At 33.9% G+C, this 24472-nt stretch overlaps 1 protein-coding gene across 1 annotated transcript in view; it reads left to right on the top strand.

The window, feature by feature from the left end:
* Positions 1-22817, top strand: part of LOC150096167 (nuclear receptor subfamily 2 group E member 1-like) — a 131559-nt gene extending 108742 nt beyond the window's left edge. Inside the window, exons 6-13 of the mRNA XM_090409626.1 lie at positions 1380-1474; positions 4676-4694; positions 7692-7833; positions 8140-8375; positions 8936-9076; positions 19531-19627; positions 19944-20093; positions 22549-22817. Of these exons, the coding sequence (XP_090265752.1) occupies positions 1380-1474; positions 4676-4694; positions 7692-7833; positions 8140-8375; positions 8936-9076; positions 19531-19627; positions 19944-20093; positions 22549-22817 (1149 nt within the window). The remainder of the gene's footprint in view (positions 1-1379; positions 1475-4675; positions 4695-7691; positions 7834-8139; positions 8376-8935; positions 9077-19530; positions 19628-19943; positions 20094-22548) is intronic.
* The last annotated feature ends 1655 nt before the right edge of the window (positions 22818-24472 follow it).

Here is a 24472-nt window from a genome sequence, read left to right as displayed (position 1 = left end):
AATGATAATACACTTCATTTTTTACAGATAATACAGATTTTTATGTATGTTTTCTTTTTATTATTTTTTTTTATTGATAGCACAAGTATTTACTACATACAGTAAACATCTTGAATATATATTCTTTTACAAAATTAGCAATGAAAGACATAATATTAAACAAAAAGTAAATAAAAAATAAAAAAATTAATAAGAATAATAATTTTTTCTCAATGTTAAAGTTTATTTTCATTTATTTATTTTATTATTTTTTTTGAGGGGAGATGGACTGAGTCCTTGACCTTGTTTTAATCGAGCCTCAGTTAAAACTTCATTAGCTACAGCATTGCCATCCGTTACCTTGGATCTCATGTTCGACACCTACAGTGCATTTACATATATACAATTAAAATATTATTACATTTACTACAAAAATTCAGTAAACAAAATACCACAGATTACTTTTTTGATAAACAGTAATATATATATATTAGTATTCGTGACAAGCCAGGTGTCGATTTAACTCATATAAAAATATATATGAGTGCATTTCCCCCCCCCCCCGGTTAACGAGTACATGAGCCCACGAACAACCACTGCATGTGCGCGCTTTAGTATTTTTGAAGGGGAGGTAAGTGGGGGGGGGGGGGGGGGGTATTGCGTGTTTGCGTCCTTGTATCGATGTTTCAGAAAACTTCGTTATGCCTTTCTTTTTGAATAAATTCCCTCTAATTTTCCATCTTGTTATAATATCTACACAGCGACTGTTTCAACTCTCTGTAGATCCCTAAGGTTTCTCTTATCGAAACTTTTATCAGGTCTTTTCAGCACAAATGGTGAGTTAGCCAATCTCATACGGAGGTAGGATTTTTCCCCCCTCTCCGAAACTCGGGTTTTTCATCCCGCAGAACCAGGCAAACCAGTCAGTCCGTGAACACACAGTTTTACAGAAAAAAAAAACGAAAAAATTGTCCTTAGGGTGCAGCAGAAGAGTGACGTGCCAATGCATGAATTTGCCGGTCCTAAAGGCGCGGGTGAATTGAAGAAGATGTAGAAGCTCCAGTGGCTTTTCCGTAGTGACTGATTGTTATATGTTATGTAAACTGTGTTCTTGTTATTTCATATGTTGTTTTCTGGTTATTTTATAAGCTGGACAAGTGTTTTAAATAGTGATAGTAATAATAAATGCTTTTTTTTTTTTTTTAATAAAGAGCGTCACAATAGAAACAACAAAAAATTGTATGGCAAAGAAAGAAAACCGGAAAAAAAAAAAAACTAAATCATAGAAACGAAAAACTGGTTTCTATGATTTTTAAGTGGTCACATACGAAATCATGAGTTTCTGTATTAAGTTTATTATGCTATTTAGCAACGGCTGAATATTTGAAATAAACACTTAGAATTACTCGACAGGTCGAATTCTCCTGGATGTTCCTTGTAAAGTATGCCAAGACCATTCCTCTGGAAAGCACTATGGGATCTTTGCCTGCGATGGGTAAGTTACTCTTTTTTTTTTTCTTTTTTTGGTAAATTAGAAAATTAAATTTAGAAAACTATAAGTTTAAAATAAAAAGCCGTTCTTCAAAAGTAAATACAATTCCCCCCTTCCCCAAATGACAAATTTTATTTCTATTGCGGAGTAGGCAAATTCGTCGGATCTAATTCTAAAGATTATCCAAGACTTTTATCATCGTTCCCTCTTCTTTTAATGTATATTAGATTTAATTCGGTATAAATATGATATTTTAAATCATTCAATCATTTATCACTTTACTTTCATTTTATTTCCTTCCGGTTTAAATTTTTGACAAGTTATGTTTTGCCATGGCTTATAATATTGCATGCTATTAATTTTATACATTCAGTTAAACATTAAATATTATTATATTTAATGCTAATATTTAATATTATATTAAATTATTATAAGGTATTTTTACTCTTATTAATTTGTATTTTAATAAGTTTTATTGGTTTTATTATTATTTCCTGCTTTTCTTTTAAAATGCACCGAATTTCAAATGAAAGTAGTGTTTCGCTCTACTCAAACTAACCATTCCAGTCGCATTTTTCTGCAAAGAGAAATAAAACCATAAAGGCATAATGACTGTTAATGGCTAGTATTTAATGCCTTTTGCAAATATAAACTGAATATGTAAAATACACATGAAGTGGAGTTTTGCTTTTTTACTATTCGCTCAATGTTAGGTGAAAAGTTAAAGTCATCAAACATAGTTAAACATATGATATTAATATTGAACATTTCAAATAGAAGTGTTCATGTGAAATAATAAATATTTCGCATAGTTGAACTAAGTGGTCGATCAAACTGTAACGATCCCGAACCAAGTTTTAAAACCCGGGACAATATTTCAGTGAGGAATCTAAACCAACTATAGTACAAACACTAGATATTCCTATAAAGCTCTTTGCTACTTTCTCTGATTAAAAAATATTAACAATACAAAAAATAAATTATTTTGTACAATAATTGATTTCTATAATAATTATGTATAACATTTTGCATAATAATGACATTGTATAATTTTCAAAACTAATTGATTTGTTTACGTTCAAAATTATGATACAAAAATAATCATTTTAATTTTTAATAATTCAAAAATATGAGACGTAAAAAGAATATATTTTGAATGTTTCCTATGTTTCAATTATTTTCTTATAGCTTGAATTAATTTATTATTAAAATATAAAAAATAATAATATTTCTATAATATTTTGCATATAAAATCTCTTATTTAATCCCATTTTTAGTTTTGCTCTGCGACACCTATTAAATTTACTTATATTAAATATTAGAATAAACTCCAGTAAGTAAGTACTAGTAGCTACTGGGGACAAGGCTGGAAAATCGACGGTGAGATTCGGTGATTAATACCTTTGGAGGGTAATGGATGACAATGCTGTAGCTAATGAAGTTCTGAGGATCGGCTATTACTGTTACCCTCCTGCCATGATCAGAGCTTTAATAGCTCAATAACACCTTATCCCTACACTGTCCTCTACAGATAACGGGGAAGGTGAAAAGTATTCTTGCTTCGCCCCTTTAAGCCCGTCCTTATGAGGACTAGTAGCTACTGATAAAAATGACGAACCCGAAGTATGCTTTGGTATTTTGATTAACATTATTAGTTTAAACATTAAATTAAAGCTTTTTTGTTAGTTAAAAAAGATTATAAACGTTAAAGTTTGTAATCTTTACAAACTTTAACGTTTGTACTTAAAAATATTATATCCCCCCCTCTTTTCTGTACCTTTGGGTTTATGTTTAATCTTTCATTCATTGTATGAGTTCTTCAATTACGTTTTGCCTTTTGTTGTCCGTCTTATTGACCAATTATTTCTGAGAAAATCATTCATTATCTACATCAAATCTTATATCGCATTCTAAACGTGTGCATCAAATCGAAAATTAACCTAATTAGTTTTTTCGAATTTCTGACACTGTCCAAAATGTACCTCTAATTCGTCCCTGACAACTGTCTTTTAGTGATGTTAACCCCCCCCCCACACACACACACCATTCCAAATAAACCCATGAAGAGATAAAACTACTCCTAGTCTACTGAATAAATGATATTATTCACAAAATCAATGCCCACTTGGCGGCGCTTTTCTTACTTAAAGTAATTATCAGGTGTAAAAACGTGTAAACAAAAGAAGGTTTCATTTATACAAAATGGTAAAGAAGAATAATTCTAACTATATTTATCATTTACAGAACGATGGTTACGGATACTAAATTAACTTAAAATATCAACTCAGATTTTTTAGTTCACTAAAAAAAAGGATCAAAAACGATTGCTGAAGTGGAAACTTAAATATTAATGAAGTAGTATGCGCTACTCGTAGGGAGATCAGACGGCAGATATCTTGAGCAACAGTGCACTTTCTTTTGCTTATAATTTGCTGAAATCTAAATTTATGTTCTATTAATAAACAAGCTGTAAGCTTATATTAGATATAATATAACTGTATAAACTATTTTGTATTATTCTGAAATGTCAAAACAAGAAACTGGACATTTTGGTTATTCTTTTGAACTAAGTTTGCAGCGCCCTCTTTAATATTGAAATAATATGTACAAGCAAAAGTAAATTACGTATGTTGACTCTTTTTTTTTAATTGTACCAGTCTGTCATATTAGCTAAATATTTCATATTTTTTATTATATTTAGTTTTTAATTGTAGCATTTCATTTTAACATCTATATATAAAATATTTCCATTATATTTTTATGTTAATACACGGAAAGGCATTCTGTAAAAGGATAAGGATTTCCTCGTTAGTAGTGAATTTGTTGAATTTGAAGAGAGAGAGATAATTTGCACCTCGTTTGTTGTGTTTCACTTGTGTATTGTAGTTTATTTATTGTCATTTATATCATTTCGAATCATTTCACCATTAAAATCACACTTAGATGAAATTTTAATTTTCGTTTGATTTTAATGAGTTTTTAGATGAATTTTAGATAACTTAAGATTACAACATGATAAAAATAAATCACCTAACGTTCTTTCCATAATTATTTTCAGAAACCACTTTGAAGTATCTTGTATAATTGTCGCATTCCAGATTGTGATAATATGTTTGCTGTATTCATATTTATAATTTAACAATGAAGTGATGAGATTTAAACATATTTAAAAGATATTTCTAACTCTTTTTTTTTCCTTTCCAGATGTGCTGGATTCTTTAAGGTAAGTAAATTATGAAAATGTAATTACTTTTTCAATAAAGTAATTTTGATTTATTTCTTATATCTCCATGCCGTCTTAGTTATATATATATATATATATATATATATATATATATATATATATAACGGAGACTTGGGTTGAATCAATCGACCGTGAGATGCGGTGATTAATTAATACCCTTGGAGGGTAATGGATAGCAATGCTGTAGCTATTGAAGTTCTAACTTAGGCTTGGCTATTGCTGTTACCCTCCTGCCATGATCAGAGCTTTAATTGCTGAATATATAACGGCATAAAAAAATCTCCAACCAACTCCGCCACTCCAAACTCCAATATCTCCGACCTTCTCCAACCAACAAACCGCACGGCTTGTTGGTTGGAAAAGGGCGCGTGCATTCAGTCAACCAGTCCGGTATGTTTTTTATTGTTTGGAAAAATAAAGATTATTGTAACGATTCTTATCGGTAACATTTCTTAAAATATAGAATATTTTAAATTGCTTATATTGTCGGTAAGTCGGACGACTTTGTTCTTTAATGACAATCTTAACAAACACACAAATATCAACGGCAGGCGCTATAAAAAAGAACAAAGTCTGTTACTAAGCTAATAATTGGAGTTTGCGACTGATTATGATATAAGCCGTTCTAATTTCGCCAAACCTATATCACAGTTGAGCATAAATAAATTTTCAAATTTTATACAAACAGTAAAAAAAAAACTTGGAAATTAAAATAACTGTTATAGTATTTCACTTTTTCTTTTTCTTTTTTTTCACAAAAAAATCTTTGGATTCTGGAAATGACAACTTTCCATTCAGGATTCAATTCTCGTGTTCTTCGTACACGAGAACAGCGTCAATATCAGAAGCGAACACCTTTTAATTATTATGATTAATATTTCACTATTGAATCTTATCATTTATAGTTTGAACGATTTCTATGATTTTCCTAGGAACGACTTATAATGCGTGTAGATATTGCTTTTGTGTAGTTTCTGCACGGTGGATTAAAACAAATTTCACTGCAATGATAAGCATCGTAACACGAATTTGGAAACGTGTTTATGACTGAAGAACTGGATGGACAACTCTCGGTCAACTCTTGAAAGATAGATAGATATTGAAAAGGATAGATCTTCCAATTTACCAACAGAAACTTTTGCAAAATAACACATTAGCGCTGAGTAATAGTTGCATACACAGTTCATTTTATTGCTTTTTTTTTAGAATCGCTTTGTCCTCAGACTAAATTTACTATGCGCCCACGTTGCTTAATATTTACTCACCCTACATTATAGTCCTTATAAGGATAAGGACTGGCTTAAAGGGGCGAAGCAAGAATGCTTTTCATCTTCCCCGTTATCTGTAGATCTGTAGAGGACAATGTAAGGATAAGGTTATTGAGCTATTAAAGCTCTTATCATTGCAGGAGGGTAACAGCAATAGCCAAGCCTCAGTTAGAACTTCATTGGCTACTGCATTGCCATCCATTACCCTCCAAAGGTATTAATCACCGCATCTCATGGTCGATTAATCATCTCCCCTCTAAACGTCCTTATAAGGACTGGCTTAAAGGGGCGAAGCAAGAATGCTTTTCATCTTCCCCGTTATCTGTAGAGGACAGTGTAGGGATAAGGTGTTATTGCGCTATTAAAGCTCTGATCATGGCAGGAGGTAACAGCAATAGCTGAGGCTCAGTTAGATCTGCATTAGCTACAGCATTGCCATCCATTACCCTCCAAGGGTATTGGATTGAATGAATCAATCACCGCATCTCACGGTCGATTGATTCCGACAAGCCTCTCGATCATCCTTCCTTATTGTCCTTATAAGGACTGGCTTAAAGGGGCGAAGCAATAATGCTTTTTATCTTCCCCGTTATCTGTAGAGGACAGTGTAGGTATAAGGTGTTATTGAGCTATTAAAGCTCTGATCATGGCAGGAGGGTAACAGTAATAGCCGAGCCTCAGTTGGAACTTCATTGGCTACAGCATTGCCATCCATTACCCTCCAAGGGTATTTTGGATTGAATGAATCAATCACCGCATCTCACGGTCGATTGATTCCATTCCTCCTTTCGATCATCCTTATAGTTCTTATAAGGACTGGTTTAAAGGGGCGAAGCAAGAATGCTTTTCATCTTCCCAGTTATCTGTAGAGGACAGTGTAGGAATAAGGTGTTATTAAGCTATTAAAGCTCTGATCATGGCTGGAGGGTAATAGCAATATAGCCGAGCCTCAGTTAGAACTTCATTGGCTACAGCATTGCCATCCATTGCCCTCCAAGGGTATTGGATTGAATGAATCAATCATCACCGCATCTCACGGTCGATTGACACACCAATCTCGATCAGCCTTATAGTCCTTATAAGGACTGGCTTAAAGGGGCGAAGCAAGAATACAGCCTTAGTCCTTATAATAAGGACTGGCTTAAAGGGGCGAAGCAAGAATGCTTTTCATATTCCCCGTTATCTGTAGCGGACAGTGTAGGGATAAGGTTATTGAGCTATTATTAAAGCTCTGATCATGGCAGGAGTGTAACAGCAATAGCCGAGCCTCAGTTAGAGCTTCATTAGCTACAGCATTGCTATCCATTACCTCCAAGGGTATTGGATTGAATGAATCAATCACCGCATCTCACGGTCGATTGATATTCGAATACAGCCTTCTACTTATTATAGATTTCATATAGTATATCTATAAAATAATTTAATTTAGGTATAAAGTAATTTAATTATTTTAATTTTTTAAAAAAAATTATTTATTATATGAAAAAAAAAAATAAAGGAAGCATTTCAATTACCATTAAATTTTATAAAAAATATATTAAAATACTATTATAATTAATATTTTCAATCGGGAAAACCGTTTATTTGTAATTTTCACTATAACAAATATAATATTATTGTCATATTTTGAGACTGGTAACATAGTTTGTTTATAATTTCAGAAATGTCACAACTAGCATAATAAATACTGAATATTTTATTTATTTAGCGTTCGATCCGTAGAAACCGACAGTATGTCTGCAAAGCAAGGGGTAACAGCGCCAACTGCTGTCCGATGGATAAAACTCACAGAAACCAATGCCGTGCATGTCGTCTTCGGAAGTGTTTAGAAGCTGGAATGAATAAAGATGGTACGTTAGTTATTTATTTAACGGGAAAATGTTTGCAAGCTCCGAGAACGTTTGCAAGAACTAATTCTCTTGACATTTCGATTTTGCTGACGTAAGAAATCAGAAAATAGGTTAAAAATGATTATGAGATAACCCCTAATTTGTTTATAATAAATAAATGTTATAAATATTTATAATGAAAAAAAAATGTCAATATAGGCAATCTACAAACGAAATAATCCACCTCTTGAATAATTGGAGGTGTATTTTTGTTATAATAGTATATATTGTCTAATAAAATACACTGTTATTCAAATATTATTCCAGCCGTTCAACATGAACGAGGCCCTCGTAATTCTACCATCAGAAGGCAGGTCGCAATCTACCTGAAAGAAACAGTCAGTCCGGATGTCTCATCCCTACCATCACCTCCCTTTCTTCCACATACCCCGGTGAATAATTTAATAACCGAAAGGGCAGGATGTCCGCCAACTACCACAGCGCCAAATATTCTTCCTGGAATGTCATTTCGGGCAACTAGTCTATGCCACCCCACACCTAAGGTATTTCTGATATTTTTCTTTAGTCTCTTCGGCATATTTGAATAATGATTAGACGTAGGTTAGGAAAAAAATCTCGAAGCGATTATAGACAATTTAAATTTAAATATGATGTGATTTTATTAAATTAAAATTTAATACCAACAATCTCACTGGTATTTCTAATTTGAATTAAAAATTAATTATAATTCTAAGAAATCTTATTTATTTTTATATTTTTCAAGTAATTTATTTAAAATATACGTTTTAAAATAGGGCTATTTAATAAAATGCAATTATTAATTAAAAACAAAACGAAGACAAATAATATTTCATATAAAACTGAATTTAAACATTACTGTACATATCAAAAATAGCGATTTTCAATTTATAATGAAGCAATTAGTATTTTATACTTGACAATTTCTTAATAAAAACTTAGAATATTACTTGTGTAACAAAAAAAAAAAAAAATAGAAAAAAGGCTAAACTTAACTATGTCAAATAAAAAAAAGTGCAATATCGTTCCGTTTTTGTTTTTTAAGTATTTATTATACTGAAACTCTGTGTTAATATCATTTCAGTATCCCCATGAGCTTGCTGCTGCACAGAGCATGCTCAGTAACCCGGAGACAATTTGCGAATCAGCTGCAAGACTTCTATTCATGAACGTCAAGTGGGTGAAGAGTGTTCCGGCCTTTACAGCTTTACCATTCAGAGACCAGGTGGGTGGTGACTCCAAGTCATATAGCTAAGGAACGAGTGCAAAGAGCTTAAAAAATAAATAAATAAAATCTCGCGACCACTGAAAGTCCCGCTGCGAAAGTTAAAATTAAGAATAAATTTAGCTTTTCCCCTTCGATTAAACAAAAAATCCAAGCGATTTGGCACACTTATTTTATTAAATTATCAAAAATTAAATAATTCGCTAACTAGATTTTCCATTGACTTTTATAATAAAAATATATAGTTTTTAACTTTATGTGTAAATATTTATTAAGTAATTATTAAAGTTTTTCAAAATTTCTTAATTATTTATTTAAAAATCAAAAAAATATATAGTTTAACATGGCATTTTATATGCATTATCTTATATTATTATGAATTATCTTATATTAAAAGGGATAATCTTTAAATGGTTAAAAAATTTTAATCTTTAAAATTTTTAAATAAATTTTTTAAACCATGTTATGTACGTTTTTGTTGCAGGAACGTAATGTGTTGATATTCTTACAAAGTTTCATGATGTGTTTTAAAATTTAACAAAAAAAAAGGGGGGGGGGGATTTTAAACTGAACTTCTCCCTCTAGCACGACAGGATTCTTTGTTACAAGCATGCAGAAAACATTGAAAAATTATTTTTTTTAAAATGTTACGTAAAAATTATGTAAATTTAAAATTAATACAAACAGCCAAAATGGAATCACTGCATATTAGATATTATAATAACTAACTATACCCAATCTCAAACTCTACGCAATCGTGATAAGATAGTAGTGCTTTTCTAGAAAATACCGAATAATAATAACTATTCCATATCAAAAAATCAACTTGGCAATTCTTAGTCCAGATTTAAGAAACAAACTTTCACACAATATCACACACTCAGCATATGGCAATAATAATGCCTCATGCTATTTAAAAAAAAAAAAAAAAAAAAAAAACTTTTATTCTAATGCAGTGTTTCTCAACGTGGGGCGTACGTCCCACAGGGGGAGAGTTTGAATTTTTTTGGGGAGGGGAGCAATTAGAAAATGTACATGTACATATTTATACATATTTATATTATGCTTTTTCAGAACTTGGCTGACTATTATGCTGGAGGGGGGGGGGGCATCAGAATCTTTGAGACGTTGAGGTGGGGCATGATCCAAAAAAGGTTGAGAAACACTGTTCTAATGGTAAAAATACCTACTATTGTTTGAAATGTGTAGGGTTACAAAAATTAACCCATTAGTCTATCAGTGGTTCCCAACCTTTTTCCACGTGTGTACCCCTTTTAAATCCATTTCTACAATTTATAGAAATGGGTTTAAAAGGGGTACACAAGTGGGAAAAGGTTCGGAACCACTGTAAAAAAAAAAATAAAATAAATAAATAAAAAAATAAAAAAAAACTTGTTTTTAAAATAGCGGTGATTCAAATTTAACATTTATTGTTCCATAACTAACGTTTTGCATTTTGTTTACTTTACTTGTTTTTCCGCCATTACTGATTATTTTTCATGTGCCCCTGAACCCTGAACGGCCCAGCACGTACCCCCTGGGATACGCGTACTACCGGTTGGGAACCGATGGTCTATTACAGGGTTTCCCAAACTGTGCTTCTAAATGCTGCTACAAGTTCAAACATGTTTGAAAATCAGGCGCTCCTCATTTTGCATGTAGACTGCGCTATTAAGTCCAGCGTGCGCTGGCCTTGACTCAGCCGCCCGTGGTTGTATAAACCTCCGAGGGCGAGTGAAGTACAGCGGTATCTATTCTAGTAAACGTGAGGTCACAAGCAAGGTCAATACGATGCGATGCGGCCCGGCACGCCTGCAGTGTGCGCTGTCGCATTTTTGCGATGTGATACAGCCTGCTTCGGCGATAGCAGCTTTACATTGAATACGAGACCGATGACACTCGACTCTAACCAAGGTGTGTTCCGTTAAGATTTCAGGATTTGTGAAGTGTTCCGTCTTAGGAACAATTTGGGACACGTTGGTCTATTATATACTTAATGACATCAAAGCGTCTTCGTATAAGCCAAACACAGGCTCCAACTGAACAGAAAATGTAATATTATATTACATTTTCTTCATTACATTATCATTATTATTATATTAATAATATTAATAATAATCTTTTATCTGATATAGATGATTTGGTTTTCTTTCTGCGCGGTAATCAGAAGGTTCATCATCCATCGTCAATTAATAATATGAATTATAATTTCATCATTATTATATTAATTTAAAAATAAATACTTAAATTAATAATACCCTATGGCAGGGTTGTCCAAAGCACTGCCCGCGGGCCGGATGTGGCCCACGTGTGAGTTTTGATTTTCATGAGCGAAAAAATAAAATAACAATCCCAATTGAATTCGAATTAGATATTTTAATTCAATTACTAATCGATAATCTCGATATTGGTAATTTTATTTGGTGTTTTTGCGTCACTATACACCCACGTGTTTTTCACATATTAGATGTCAAAGATGCGTTCTTACATTGTTTGGTTCTAACGCGCATGCTCCGGCGCTCAAGGTGAATATATATATATAAATATATATATATATATATATATATATATTTTTTTTTATCACTAACAACGGTGCGAGTGATTTTGTGTGATTGTTTAACACCTCTAAACATATATATATATATATATATATATAGAGGCTACGAAGCAAGGCGACTGCTTTTGTTATATATATATATATATATATATATATATATATATATATATATATATATATATATATAACCAAAGCAGTCGCCTTGCTTCGTAGCCTCTATCTCATTAAATGTGATATAATAGTAAATTACATAATTAAAATTTTATTATTTTAATAATAAAATTTTTAATTATCGTATAAAATATTTATTTATAAATATTAAATATATTTATTATTTCGCAAACTATTACTTCAGGTTTAGCCAACCTACTGTACAATATTATTACAATCATGGGCAGGATTTACATAAAAAAGGGAAAATTGCCGAAAAGAAAGAGTATACCTCAATCTTTATCTTAAAAACAAATAAATAAATAAAAATAAAGATGATGATTTTTACTCTTTCTTTACAATAGAAGTTCAGAAAGAAAAAAAAATGTCGATTTTTCTCCACGTGGTATTGTATTTTATTGCTAGATTTTATTTTATTGCTAGAGAGCGTAAGAAAGAGAAGATCTATGGGATATTTGTGTCTCTATGAATCTGAACGTTTCTGACGAACCATGGAGTATTTAGTATAATTCGTAAACATTTGTTTTGCACTCGATCCAATTTAAGTATATTAACGTTGGAGGTATGGCTCCAAGCCGGAGAAGCATATGTAATTGTAGGACGAATCACCACCTGGTAGAGAAGCAGTTTGTTTCTTGTGTTTAATTTACTGCTTCTCTTATCAAGGGGTAGAGTTGGGCGATGACTTTAAATATTTTACGCATGTGTTCCTAATATGGTTGTTGAAGCTTAATATTTTGTCTAGTAGTATTCCGAGATATTTTGCTTCTATTTACGATGGAATTTTGGTATTAAACAGAAATATGTCACATTTGGGAGATGCCACTCTTCTAGTGAAGAGTATAGCTATGCTTTTGTAAGGGTTAACTTGCAATCTCCATTCAGAGAACCATTGTTCTAGTTTTAGAATGTTATCTTGAAGTTTTTTGGTTACAAGATGTGGATGAAGTGATCTAGCTAATACCTTCATAAAGAGCCATAATGGAAGACATGGGGTTAGGCAGGATATCTGCCATATAGACTGAAAAAAGAATCTGGGCCAGTAACGAGCTTTGTGGAACCCTAGCCAAAATACGACGTTGGGTTGAAATTGGTTCATTTATCTTAACCTGCATTGTTCTGTTAATGAGATATGATTTGATTAATAGTATAATCTTTCAATGGAATGTTAGAAATAAATAATGTTTATACAGCAGCCCATAATGCCAAATTTTGTCAAAAGTGATGAATTCGATTAATCTGTGAATTTGTTGGGTGGTGCTGAGATGCCTACGAAATCCAAATTGCTCTTGTGGAATGATTTTTAGTGATTTTCTACTGAATCATGGAGTCTGGAGAGGATGATTTTTTTCAGCAATTTTACCTAGATTTGAAAGCAAGCTAATGGGATGATAATTTTGAAGTAGATGTGGATCTTTGCCTGGTTTGTGAACTGTAACATGTCAGCAATTTTCCAAGTGGGAGGGAAAATGTTGCATTTTAAAGATTGCATTTATAGTGTTAGTAAGATGTACAATATCTTTACGGGGTAATAATTTGATAACTTTGTTTGTAATGCCAACAGACCAGGAGGTTTTATATTCTTGAGGTGCTTAATGATGCCAATTATTTCCAGTGGTGAAGTAGGCGTGATCCGGCTGGAATTATTGTCACATTGTTTTAGTGTGCATCTAACATGGCGATGAATTCTGTAAATATGGTTGATGTTTAAGTTTTCATATGCTGGTTTGCACTGCTTTTCTAAAATCCTTGCTACGGCTTCTGATTTTTCAGCATCAGTGTGTGCAAGCCCTGATCTGATTGGAGAGGGGGGGGAAGAGATTTACTCTTCTTCTGAGATTCCTCGAGAGTTTCCAAATGCAGCGATCAGCAGGGGATTTAACTACCCTGCTGTAACAGGTCCCATCGAGCCAACTCCTCATAGTCCTACTGGCACAGCTGACATCTTAGATATTGCTATTCTACAGAATAATAAATATCAGTACAGCCTCAGAACATTAAATGAACTATCGCCACCATTCTAATTAATCTATGAGAACAAGAACATATGCCTTTCCCCCCCTCCCGCGCTACTCTTTCATAGCTTGGGGAAAATTATCTAAAGCATTTACTGAATATATTGGTCTTGTTCCCTGTATAACATCAAAGGAGGAAGTTGAAATAGCATTAAAAATTCTCTCAAATCAAATCAATAATTCTCTAGCAGCAGTTACCAAAACTACTGCTGCCCTCAAGCCCAATCGTGTCCCAGATGACGTAATGAATTTAGTAAGAGAGAAAAACAAAGCAAGTAAAAGATACCATAACATACACGCACTCCTCAAGACAAAAAAATCCTTAATAAACTGAATAGCCCAGTCAGAGATGCTCTCAAAAATCACAGAAATCAACTATAGGAAAGCAAGTTAACAAATAATCTTTCTGCAAACAATCATTTTGGCTTCATTGGGTACGGCATTGCCATCTGTTACCCTGGGTGTCTTTGCAAACAATCTTTTTTTTTTTTTTGGCTAGATGGACGAAGCAGGAATGCTTTTCATCTGCATCGTTATTTGTAGAGGGCAATGTAAGGATAGGGTGTTATTGGGCTATGAGCTCTGATCATGGCAGAGGGTAACAGCAATAGCCGAAACTCAGTTAGAACTTCATTGGCTATAGCATTGCCATCCATTACCTTCCCTGGGTACCCATTTTAGTCGCTTCGTACGACATGCATGGGCTGCAGTGGAGCTATTCTTATCCCGGCCACCACACGGAGACGGGGAGCAAACAATTTTTTTTTTTTGGGGGGGGGGGGGGAGATGGACTGAGTCCTTGACTCTTCATCCCTTCATCTGATTGAAGAAAATCTTAGTGGATGGTCATGGCTGGGCAACGGCAATAGCCGAGCCTCAGTTAAAACTTCATTGGCTACAGCATTGCCATCCGTTACCCTCAGTTGCTAAAATTCGCAAACAATCATTGACAATTGACATTAATGGCATTAGGGGTGAAGCAAGATGTTTTTTATATTCCCCGTATCTGTTACGGCTACAGTGAGGGTAAAATTTGAGCAGTTTGCTCGCCCCTGTCGCTAAAGGAAGTTAAAATGGCTTTTGGTCTTTTATGTTTGAATAAATCTTGTCTCGTAGGCTACAGCTTGCTGAACTAGATTGTTGGGATGCATGAACGTTTTTAGGAAAAACTTTGTTGCTAAAGATTGTAGGAAAGAGAAGAGATAAAGAATATTTGTGTCTCGATGAAGTTGATTGTTTCTGATGAACCATGGGGCGTTTAGAATCATTCGCGAGCACTTGTTTTGTACAAGTTGCAGTTTGATAATATTTGTTGTGGAGGTATGGCTCCGGGCTGGAGAAGCATAAGTGACTAAGGGACGAATCGTCAGCTGGTATAAAAGCAATTTGATTCTGATGTTTAGCTTGCTGTTCCTGTTAATTAAGGGGTAGATCTGGGCGATGGCTTTAGATGCCTTTGCACATGTAGTCTTGATTCTGCCTGCCGGGGAATTTTAATATTGAATAGCGAAAGCTTCCTGAAGCTTTTTAGTAATGAGGTGTGGCCGGAGAGATTTGGCTAATAATTCTGTTTGATCCGCATATAGGGCCATGATGGATGACATTTGGTTGTGCAGAATGTCTGACATGTATATAGAGAACAGCAATGGAACTAGTAGGGATCCCTGCGGTACTGCGGCCAAGATATGGCGCTGGGATGAGCTCGTACCATTGATCTTGACTTGCATGCTTCTGTTCTGTAGATATGACCTAACTGGGTGTACCATTTTCAGTGCGATACCGGCTGAGATAAGTTTATGTAGCAATCCGAAGTGCCATATTTTGTCAAATGCCTTGGATAGGTCAAGAAAAACAGCTCCAGTGTGTTGACGCCAGTTGTAGCTGGCGGTAATATATTCCACTATTCTGAGGAACTGCTGGGTAGTACTATGGTGTTGCCGAAAAACTGAATTGCTCTTTAGGAAGGATGTTTAGTTCATTTACTGAAGCTTGAAGTCGTGAGAGGATGACTTTCTCTGCAGTCTTACCCAAGTTGGAGATGAGGCTGATATGATGATAATTGTGAGGCAGGTGAGGGTCCTTGCCTGGCTTATGAATTGGGATTACATCAGCTTGTTTCCAAGTGAAAGGAAAATAGTAAACCTTAAGATTGCATTTATTATTATTGTCAGGCTCACTGAAGCTTTTCGCCAGGAGCTTTTTTTTTTTTGTTCTTTACATTTTTTTATAATATATATATTTCAGCAGGTGATGTGGGTGCAGTATGGTCAGCACCGGTATCAGGAGTTTTGGCGTTGAGTGTCTGACCTGTCTGTGAGTTTTATACAAGTGATCGAAGTCTAAGTTTTCATATGAAGGTTTGCACTGCTCCTCTAGATTCTTTACTATGACTTCTGCCTTTTCTACGTCTGTGTGAACAAGGCCCTGGTCAGAAAAGTATGGGGGAGAAGGGATCTGCCTTTTTTTTTTTTTGGATATTTCTCAGTAGTCCCCACATAGGGTGATCAGTAGGGGAGATAGAGGCTAACTTTTCTTCCCATAATTGATCTCTGTGAGCTTTGAGTGCATCTCTCACTTCCCCATTTAGTCTGTTAAGAACTGTTTTGTCTTGTGGAGCGCGAGTGTAGTGAAATCTTTTCTTTTTTTTTTTTTTTTCTCTCTGATCAAGTTCATAATGTCTTCGGCAGATGACCAGGCTTGGGGGCAGATTTATAGGAGGTGGCTATCATTATAGCGGAGTTAATTTGTTGGGTGAGGCTTGTGACTACGGTTTCGACATTTTCTTTTGCACTTATATGAGAAACAGGTCCAATGTAATCCGGGAGTACTTTTAATAATCTTTCCCACGATATAGTTGAGTGAGAGGGAGGAGACAGGTATTCTTGTTACCCAGCTGTAGTATAATTGGGCTATGATCAGATGACAACTCGTTCAATGATTTTAGGCTGTACTGAAGTTTAATATCTTGCAGGATAGCTATATCCAGGATGCCAGCAGTGCCAAACGTACTGAGATGAGTTGGTTCGGTGGGACCTGCCACAACAACATAGTTTGATCCTATGTAGTTGGAAAAAATGCAGCCATTCTTGTTGGTAGGTTTACAATTCCAGGCAGAGTGATTGGGGTTTAAGTCTCCGGTAATAATGATGGACCCTCTGACGCCTAAGATAGCATTTAGATCAGAATGCAGTAGAGGTTTTAAAGGTGGATTGTAAGTTGAGTAGATTTTCAGTCTGCCAGAAGAGTTAGTGAATACTTCCACGCCTGTGACCTTAAGATTAGTGGTTGGAGGGTTGTTTACAGAATGGTGTTTGATATAATTTTTAATGAAGATGGCAGTGCCGCCGCCTCTGTAGTTTAATTTGTCGGTTCTGTATAAGAGATAACCCCTTATTTTAGGGCTGTCCGAGGGTCTTAGATGTGTCTCGCTTATAAGAATAATATCTGGTTGATATCTATGGGTAAAATCTTGGAGCTTCAAAATTTTGTTTCTGAGGCCATTTGCATTGTATGCAACGATCTGAAGAGAGGCTGGAATTAGTTTGTTTCTATTCATCTATAAGTGCTGTGAGGATGGCCTGTGTTTCGCGTAGGAGTCTTTTAGTGGAGGTTGCTGAAGGGTTTGACAGGCTGAAGTCTTGTAGCATGTTTGCTAGAGAGGCCGTAATTAGTCAGGTTTGTAGGTACGTTTGGCTGATTCTGTTCTAGTATTGACTTGTTTGTACGGGCCACATCTGCATAACTTCTTGCCTTTGGCACCCTCTATCTTTGAAGGCCGCCGACTCTGGTGCAGGGAGCCTCTGGTGTTCTTGTACTAGAGGAGGAGGACTGTTTAGCTGTCTCCAACAGTCTGTTCTTCTGGTGCTGAGTACATCCCTTATAGTTGGCAGGATGAGGGCCACCGCAGTTGGCACATTTAGCCGAGGTAGTTTTCGGCTTTGTACAGAATATTGGTTGGGTGGCTATCCCCACATTTCAGATATTTAAACTCAGCTTTATACAGTTTCCGGGAGTGGCCAAACTTTTGGCACCTGTGGCATTACCCAGAAGATGCTCTTTTCCGGAGTTGCTCTGGTGTGATGATGAGCCCGCAGATTGATTTTAAGTTGTAAATATTTTTATAAATGTTGTGGATCTCTGCAAGGACTAACGGCATGGGAGTCTTGTCAGGTCTATGAATTCTGCTGACCTTAACAGGAGGCAGATCCTGTAAGTTAAGATCAGCAGCTATCTCTTCTTGATCAGTCTTCACAGACGCCACGGAGGACCACTTTTAAATTTTTTTTCTGCACTGAACGAGAAGGTGTGGTACTGAATACCTCTGACGTCCATTTCTTTTGTTAATTTTCTATAATCCGTCACCGTGCCGGGCTGTATCTTGATACCCTCAACCACATTTTTGACCTTTGTGTAATCAATGTGTAAACTGGACATTGTAGATCTTAGAGCTGATCATCTGTGCATTTCTGCTAGTATGATCGGAGGCACCTTTTCTTTGGGAGAAGCAGTGGAGTCCTAAACTGGACCGTCTTGTTCCATTTCTTTATCTTTGGACTGTTCTACGGTTGTTTTTTGCTCTTCTTGCATGCGCGGACCTCTTCAAAATCTGAGGGAGTAGAGATCACCGATTCCAACTGTTCCTCCATTTTAGCGGCATCATTGGCTGTGACGCTTGCGGGGGAAACGTATCATAAAGTTTCACCTTTCCCGGCCTGTTGTTATTAAGCAGTTCGCCTAGTCTGATGAATTCACGATATACTTCTTCAGATATCGTCTCATCTATTTATTTTTGTGGAAAAATAAATCAATGTGATGTGTCAGAAGCTGAGGGAAAAAAAAACGCTTATCGTGCAGTTGCAGCATGGCCGGCACTTCTACAAAACTCCGAATTTTTTGGATAAAAACACTGGCATAAAATGGGAAGATCTTCAGAACTCATCTGCAACAAGTATCACTTACAAAAGTCCACAATTCATCACCAGTCGATTCCAATTCGAAATTTTTTTCGAAATCAAACTCTGACCAATACCAGACGCAGAAAAACTCCGTCCAGAAATTCTTCAAAACAAGTATCCTTATAGTCCTTATATAAGGACAATTATCCTTATATCCTTATAAGGACTGGCTTAAAGGGGCGAAGCAAGAATGCTTTTCATCTTCCCCGTTATCTGTAGAGGACAGTGTATGGATAAGGTGTTATTGAGCAATTAAAGCTCTGATCATGGCAGGAGAATAACAGCAATAGCCGAGCCTCAGTTAGAACTTCATTGGCTACAGCATTGCCATCCATTACCCTCCAAGGATATTGGATTGAATGAATGAATCAATCACCGCATCTCACGGTCGATTGATCCCCCACTCAGGACAATTATTGATCTTCAATAAAATACTTGTAATATCTACATTTATTTAATAAAAAGGTGTATAAAAATTTTAATGAATATATTATTTTATATCTTATATATTGTTATAATAAATTATGATTCGAATTAATAATTAAATGTGCAATATTTTATTTAAATAATAAAAATTAAATAAATGTATAAGCCAACTCATTCCAGTGAGATTTGCTGTTATTTTTGTGTCAAGTGCCGCCATCTGGAGGTGGAATTTTAACAGAGCTTGAATTTTAGAAATATGTACGTACTTGAAATTATTGAGTAAAATGTGGTACGAACTATTCTTTCTTAACATTTCCACTTCATTTCCAGCTGCTGCTTTTAGAAGAAGGTTGGAGAGAGCTGTTTGTGCTAAGTTCTGCTCAGTTCTTTTTACCACTGGAAGTTGGACCCCTTTTATCAGCAGCAGGTGGGTTCCTATTGAAAACTTTTGGAAAATAAAAACAAAAAAATAAATAAATAAATATGGACACGAAAGGATGACTCCTTTAAAATTTATTAGATTGACAATTCCAGTTATAAAAACTTAAAAATTAATATGAATTCTAATAATATCCTTGTTGAAAAAATTATTCACAACTAGAAAAATGTTAAAAAAGATACCCTCAAAAAATTAATTTAAATAAATCCATGCTTTAATAAAACAAATGATTTATTACAAACTTATTATTATTATTATTATTATTATTATTTATTTATTTATTTATTTATTTTTGTATATCCAGGACTAACCACAGAAGTTCCAAGTTCCGAAAAAATGGTAGCGACTATGAGTGAAATCAATAGTTTTCAAGACGTAATCACTAAACTGAAACAGATGCACGTAGATCCAACAGAATACGCGTGTATCAAAGCCATAGTGTTGTTTAAAACAGGTAAATACTAAGCGATAATAGTGAATCTTCTGTACGTATTATAATATATTTTATTTATGTAATAATTTATGTAGTAATGGAATATTATCAACTTTCTTATGTAGTCTTCTTCTTCTTTAACCTTTTGGTTCTGTCCACTGCTGGACGAAGGTCTCCCCCCCCCCCATGATTTTCCAGATCACTCGGTTTTCTGCCTCTCCCATCCCCCCCCTCACTCCTGCAGTTTGTTCTAGTTCATCCCCTTCACCTTCTTCTCAGTCTTCGTCTTGCTCCATCCATTGGTCTCCATTCTCGTTTTTCTAGTCCATCTCCCGTCACTGCATCTGGAAATATGGCCAGCTCATCACCACTTAGTCTGTTTAACACTTTCATTGCCAAGCTGAAAATTGGAATTTCGTGTGGTGGCCAATTTTTTTTAATTTTTTTATTTAGTTAGCGACGTCCACGCGATAACGCGTGATCGGCCGTTTGGTGAGTCCTCGCTTCGCGCGATATCGCGTGATTGTCAATGAACATGTTAATGTATTTTACAATATCTATGAGAACTGTTTGAGATATTAACCAAGTATTTGTTTTCCTATCTCTTAATGTTATTTTTAGCATACTTCTTTCCATGCGATGTTGTGTTGTTCTCAGCTTTTTGTTTAGGGCTTCTGTTAAAGTTCATGTTTCTCCTTCGTATGTTAGGACAGGAAGTATGCACTGGTCGAAAGCTTTCCTTTTTAGACTCATAGGGATGTCACTTCTGAATATGGCTCTCATTTTCGCCATCCATCCAAGGTGAATTCTTCGTTCAATTTCTTTTCTTTGACATTCCTCAAAGGATAACAATTGGCCCCAATATACATATGAAGTAACTTGTTCTATTTCACGGTTTTGAACTTTGACAGTTCTATGATTAATATATTTATTCATCAATATTTTTATTTTTTATCTATTTATTTTTAATCAATTACTCTGGAGACTTCATTTAGCTGATTTAGCCTTTCTTCCAGATCTTCAAGATTATCTGCTATTAGGACAATATCATCTGCAAATTTCAGATGATGCAGCATTTCTCCATTTATGTTTATTCCATTTGTTTCCCAATCAAGGCTTCTAAAGACTTCCTCTAGTGCAGCTGTAAATAATTTGTGAGATACGGTGTCACCTTTCCGGATGCATTTTTGTATTCGGAACTTTTCACTGTTTTTATATAATTTAATTACAGAAGTTGCATTATTGTAAATATGTTTTAGTGTTTCGATATATGGTTTGTCAGTTCCCTGGGTTTCAAGTGCTTTTAGTGTTGCAGATGTTTTAACTGAATCAAATGCTTTTTCGTAGTCTATATAGACCAGACATAAGGGTTTATTGTGTTCAATTGAATTTTAAATGAGCTGTCTTAATGTGTGAATATGGTCCAAAGTATTGTAATTCTTTTTAAATCTAGCTTGTTCACAGGATTGCATTCCCTCTAGTTTAGATTTTATTCTATTATTTAAAATTTTTGTGAAAACATTATATATGGTGGGGAGTAGGCTTATAGGTCTGTAGTTTTTAATTTCTTCCTTATTGCACTTTTTAAAAATTAATATTAGAAGTGAATTCTTCCAATTTTTTGGAATTTTTCTCTGTTTTAGGCATTTATTAAAGAGTTTAGTCAGCTGTTTGATCACAGGGCTTCCTCCCAGTTTTAAGAAGTCTACCATAATTCCATCTTTATAAGACCATGAAGAACATGATGCCCCTGAGAGCTCACAAGGTGAAGTGGAGATGGCACTGCAGGAAATTAAGAATAGAAAGGCATCATGTTCTTCCTCACTTGAGTTATCCATAGATGATTCTTGGATGTCCCGGTCTTTGTCTTCATAGAGTTCATATAAAATTCCTGAATTCTTTTGATTATTGTATCTTTATTTTTTATAAGTTCACCATTTTTTCCTCTTACGGCAGCTATTTCCTTTGTTCCAACTGATAATGTTCGTCTTAGGACCTTCGTATTACTATTGTTTTTTTAATTTTCCTAGTATTACATTATACGATCTAAGTTCGTGTTTCATCATTTTACGTATAGTTTTACAAATTTCCGCATATTCTATTTTATAGGTGTCAATCAAATCTTATGAATTCAAAATTATTTATAATAATCTTATATAATAATAAAATAGGTGTTTTAGTTTTTTCATATAATAATTAATAAATTTTCCTTTTATTTAAAAATTTCTAATATTTAATAATATTATTAAAGTTCCATAATAAAATTATATTGGTTAATAAAAACATGCTAAAATAAATATTACAAAATTTAATTATTAACTTCACTTAAATCATTTACATTTTCTTGAGCAAATGGATTAAATTAAAAATATTTTAGTAATAATAATATAACTAACTTAGTGACAATTATATAATAAATAATTCACTCGTAATTATAAAGTTAGTTTACTTTCTTTATTTTTTCCTCCCTCCACAGCATTTGCAACTGGCGCCGCTGAAATAAGAGGTTTACGTGATGTTCATACAGTTGCATTTCTTCAAGATCAAGCCCAGTTAACACTCAGTAAATATATTCAAACAAGTTACCCTTCACAGCCTTTCCGCTTTGGAAAATTGTTATTAATGTTGCCAGCCCTACGATCAATCAGTCCAACTACCATAGAAGAACTATTTTTTCGAAAGACAATAGGAAATATTCCCATTGAAAGGCTTTTATGTGATATGTATAAGTCGAGCGATTTTTGACTTCAGATACATCTAGTTGTAAGTTTCTTGTAAAAAAAAAAAGAGATTAATGTGAACTTAAAGTTATTAAAGCTCTCATCATGGCAGGAGGGTAACAGCAATAGCCGAACCTCAGTTAGAACTTCATTGGCTACAGCATTGCCATCCATTACCCTCTAAGGGTATTAATCACCGCATCTCACGATCCATCCCCAACTCAAAGTGAACATTAACAAAAAATAAGAATAATTATTATGTTTAATTTAAAAGGGTGTGAAATTTGATTATTTTTTAAAAGAATAATCAGTTTACAGATTATTCGTTTCTTGTTATTATTTTTATTAATAATAATATTATTAATGATATTGTTAAATTATTTTTTGCATAAAAAGCCATGTTTATGGACCGGAAATGGTCACTATACTTGGATAGGTGTTTTGATATTATTTTACTACTTAAAAATAATAAAGAATTAGGAGAATAATAATTAATTTTAATTTGAAAGGTGTAAACTGATTATTTTCTAAAATAATAATCAATTTACAGATTATTCTTTTAGAATTATTAGTAAATCGATTATTGCATAAAATCCATGTTTATGGACCGGACAAATGCTCACTATACTTGGATGACTGTTTTAATGCTGTTTGACTAGTTGAAATAGTCATTTTGTAATAATTGTTACATTACTGTAACATAAGGTATTTATGATTTGTACAAAGTATTATGAGAAAAATCTACATTTTTAGGAGAAAATTCCTGGAAAACGCGCAACATTACCTGAGCTAATGCTGTTGAGATAACAAAATCGAATATTATCTTGTAAATGGTAATTGAAAATGAAAACCATTGTTCATCCACCAGTTATTAACATGGCAAAAATCTGTACATATTTATAAGACAAAAGAGTATGCCCTTGTTTAAAAAATCAATAAAATAAAATAAAATTGTCGGTCATGTATATATCATAGAATAAAAGTCACTCCTATTCCAACAAATAAAGCCATACTTTTCCTGATTTATGTAAGTTAAATTCTATTTTCCTATTCTGTAAATATCCCGAAATAAATATAAAATGTATTTACAAAGAAATTTCAATTTGTCTCTTTGTTTTCATTATATAAATTGTATGTGCCAGGAAAACTGCAGCTGATTGTGAACCAAACAACCAGTTACACAGGCAAATCAGTTTCTTTCTCTCTCTATTTATCCTACTATGTGGGTTTTTATTTATTTTATTATCAGAAAAAGTGACATTTAATAAACATTTTAAGACATCTTACTTCCTGAGTTTTTTTAAATAAACATTTTTTTTTGAAATTTTGAAATAAACAACAATTTTTTATTTAAATTAAAACCTATAAATCAAAAATAGTGAGGTGAAATCTGTAACAACCGGAATATGATTTTTACGGAGTACAAAAACATGTGGAGAATGATCTGAAATCATTGAAAAAAAATATATATGTGAGTACATAAAATAGACCAATTATAGAAAGAGAAACATGGAAAAATTATTTTTCTGAAGGCGAAGAAAAAAATTAAAATTTCAAAGGAAATTGAAATAAACGATAATTGAATACGAGGGTGATCTGAAAAGTTCTCGGCCTCGACCATAGATGGCAACACTATCGGCGAGAATTTTTTTCTAAGTTGGTACATCTATCATAAGCATC

The sequence above is a fragment of the Typopeltis vanoorti genome, chromosome 19 (assembly GCF_054136105.1).
Source record: "Typopeltis vanoorti isolate ZY-2024b chromosome 19, IOZ_Tvanoo_1.0, whole genome shotgun sequence".
Taxonomy (NCBI): Eukaryota; Metazoa; Arthropoda; class Arachnida; order Uropygi; family Thelyphonidae; genus Typopeltis; species Typopeltis vanoorti.
This window is presented reverse-complemented; position numbering and strand designations above follow the sequence as displayed.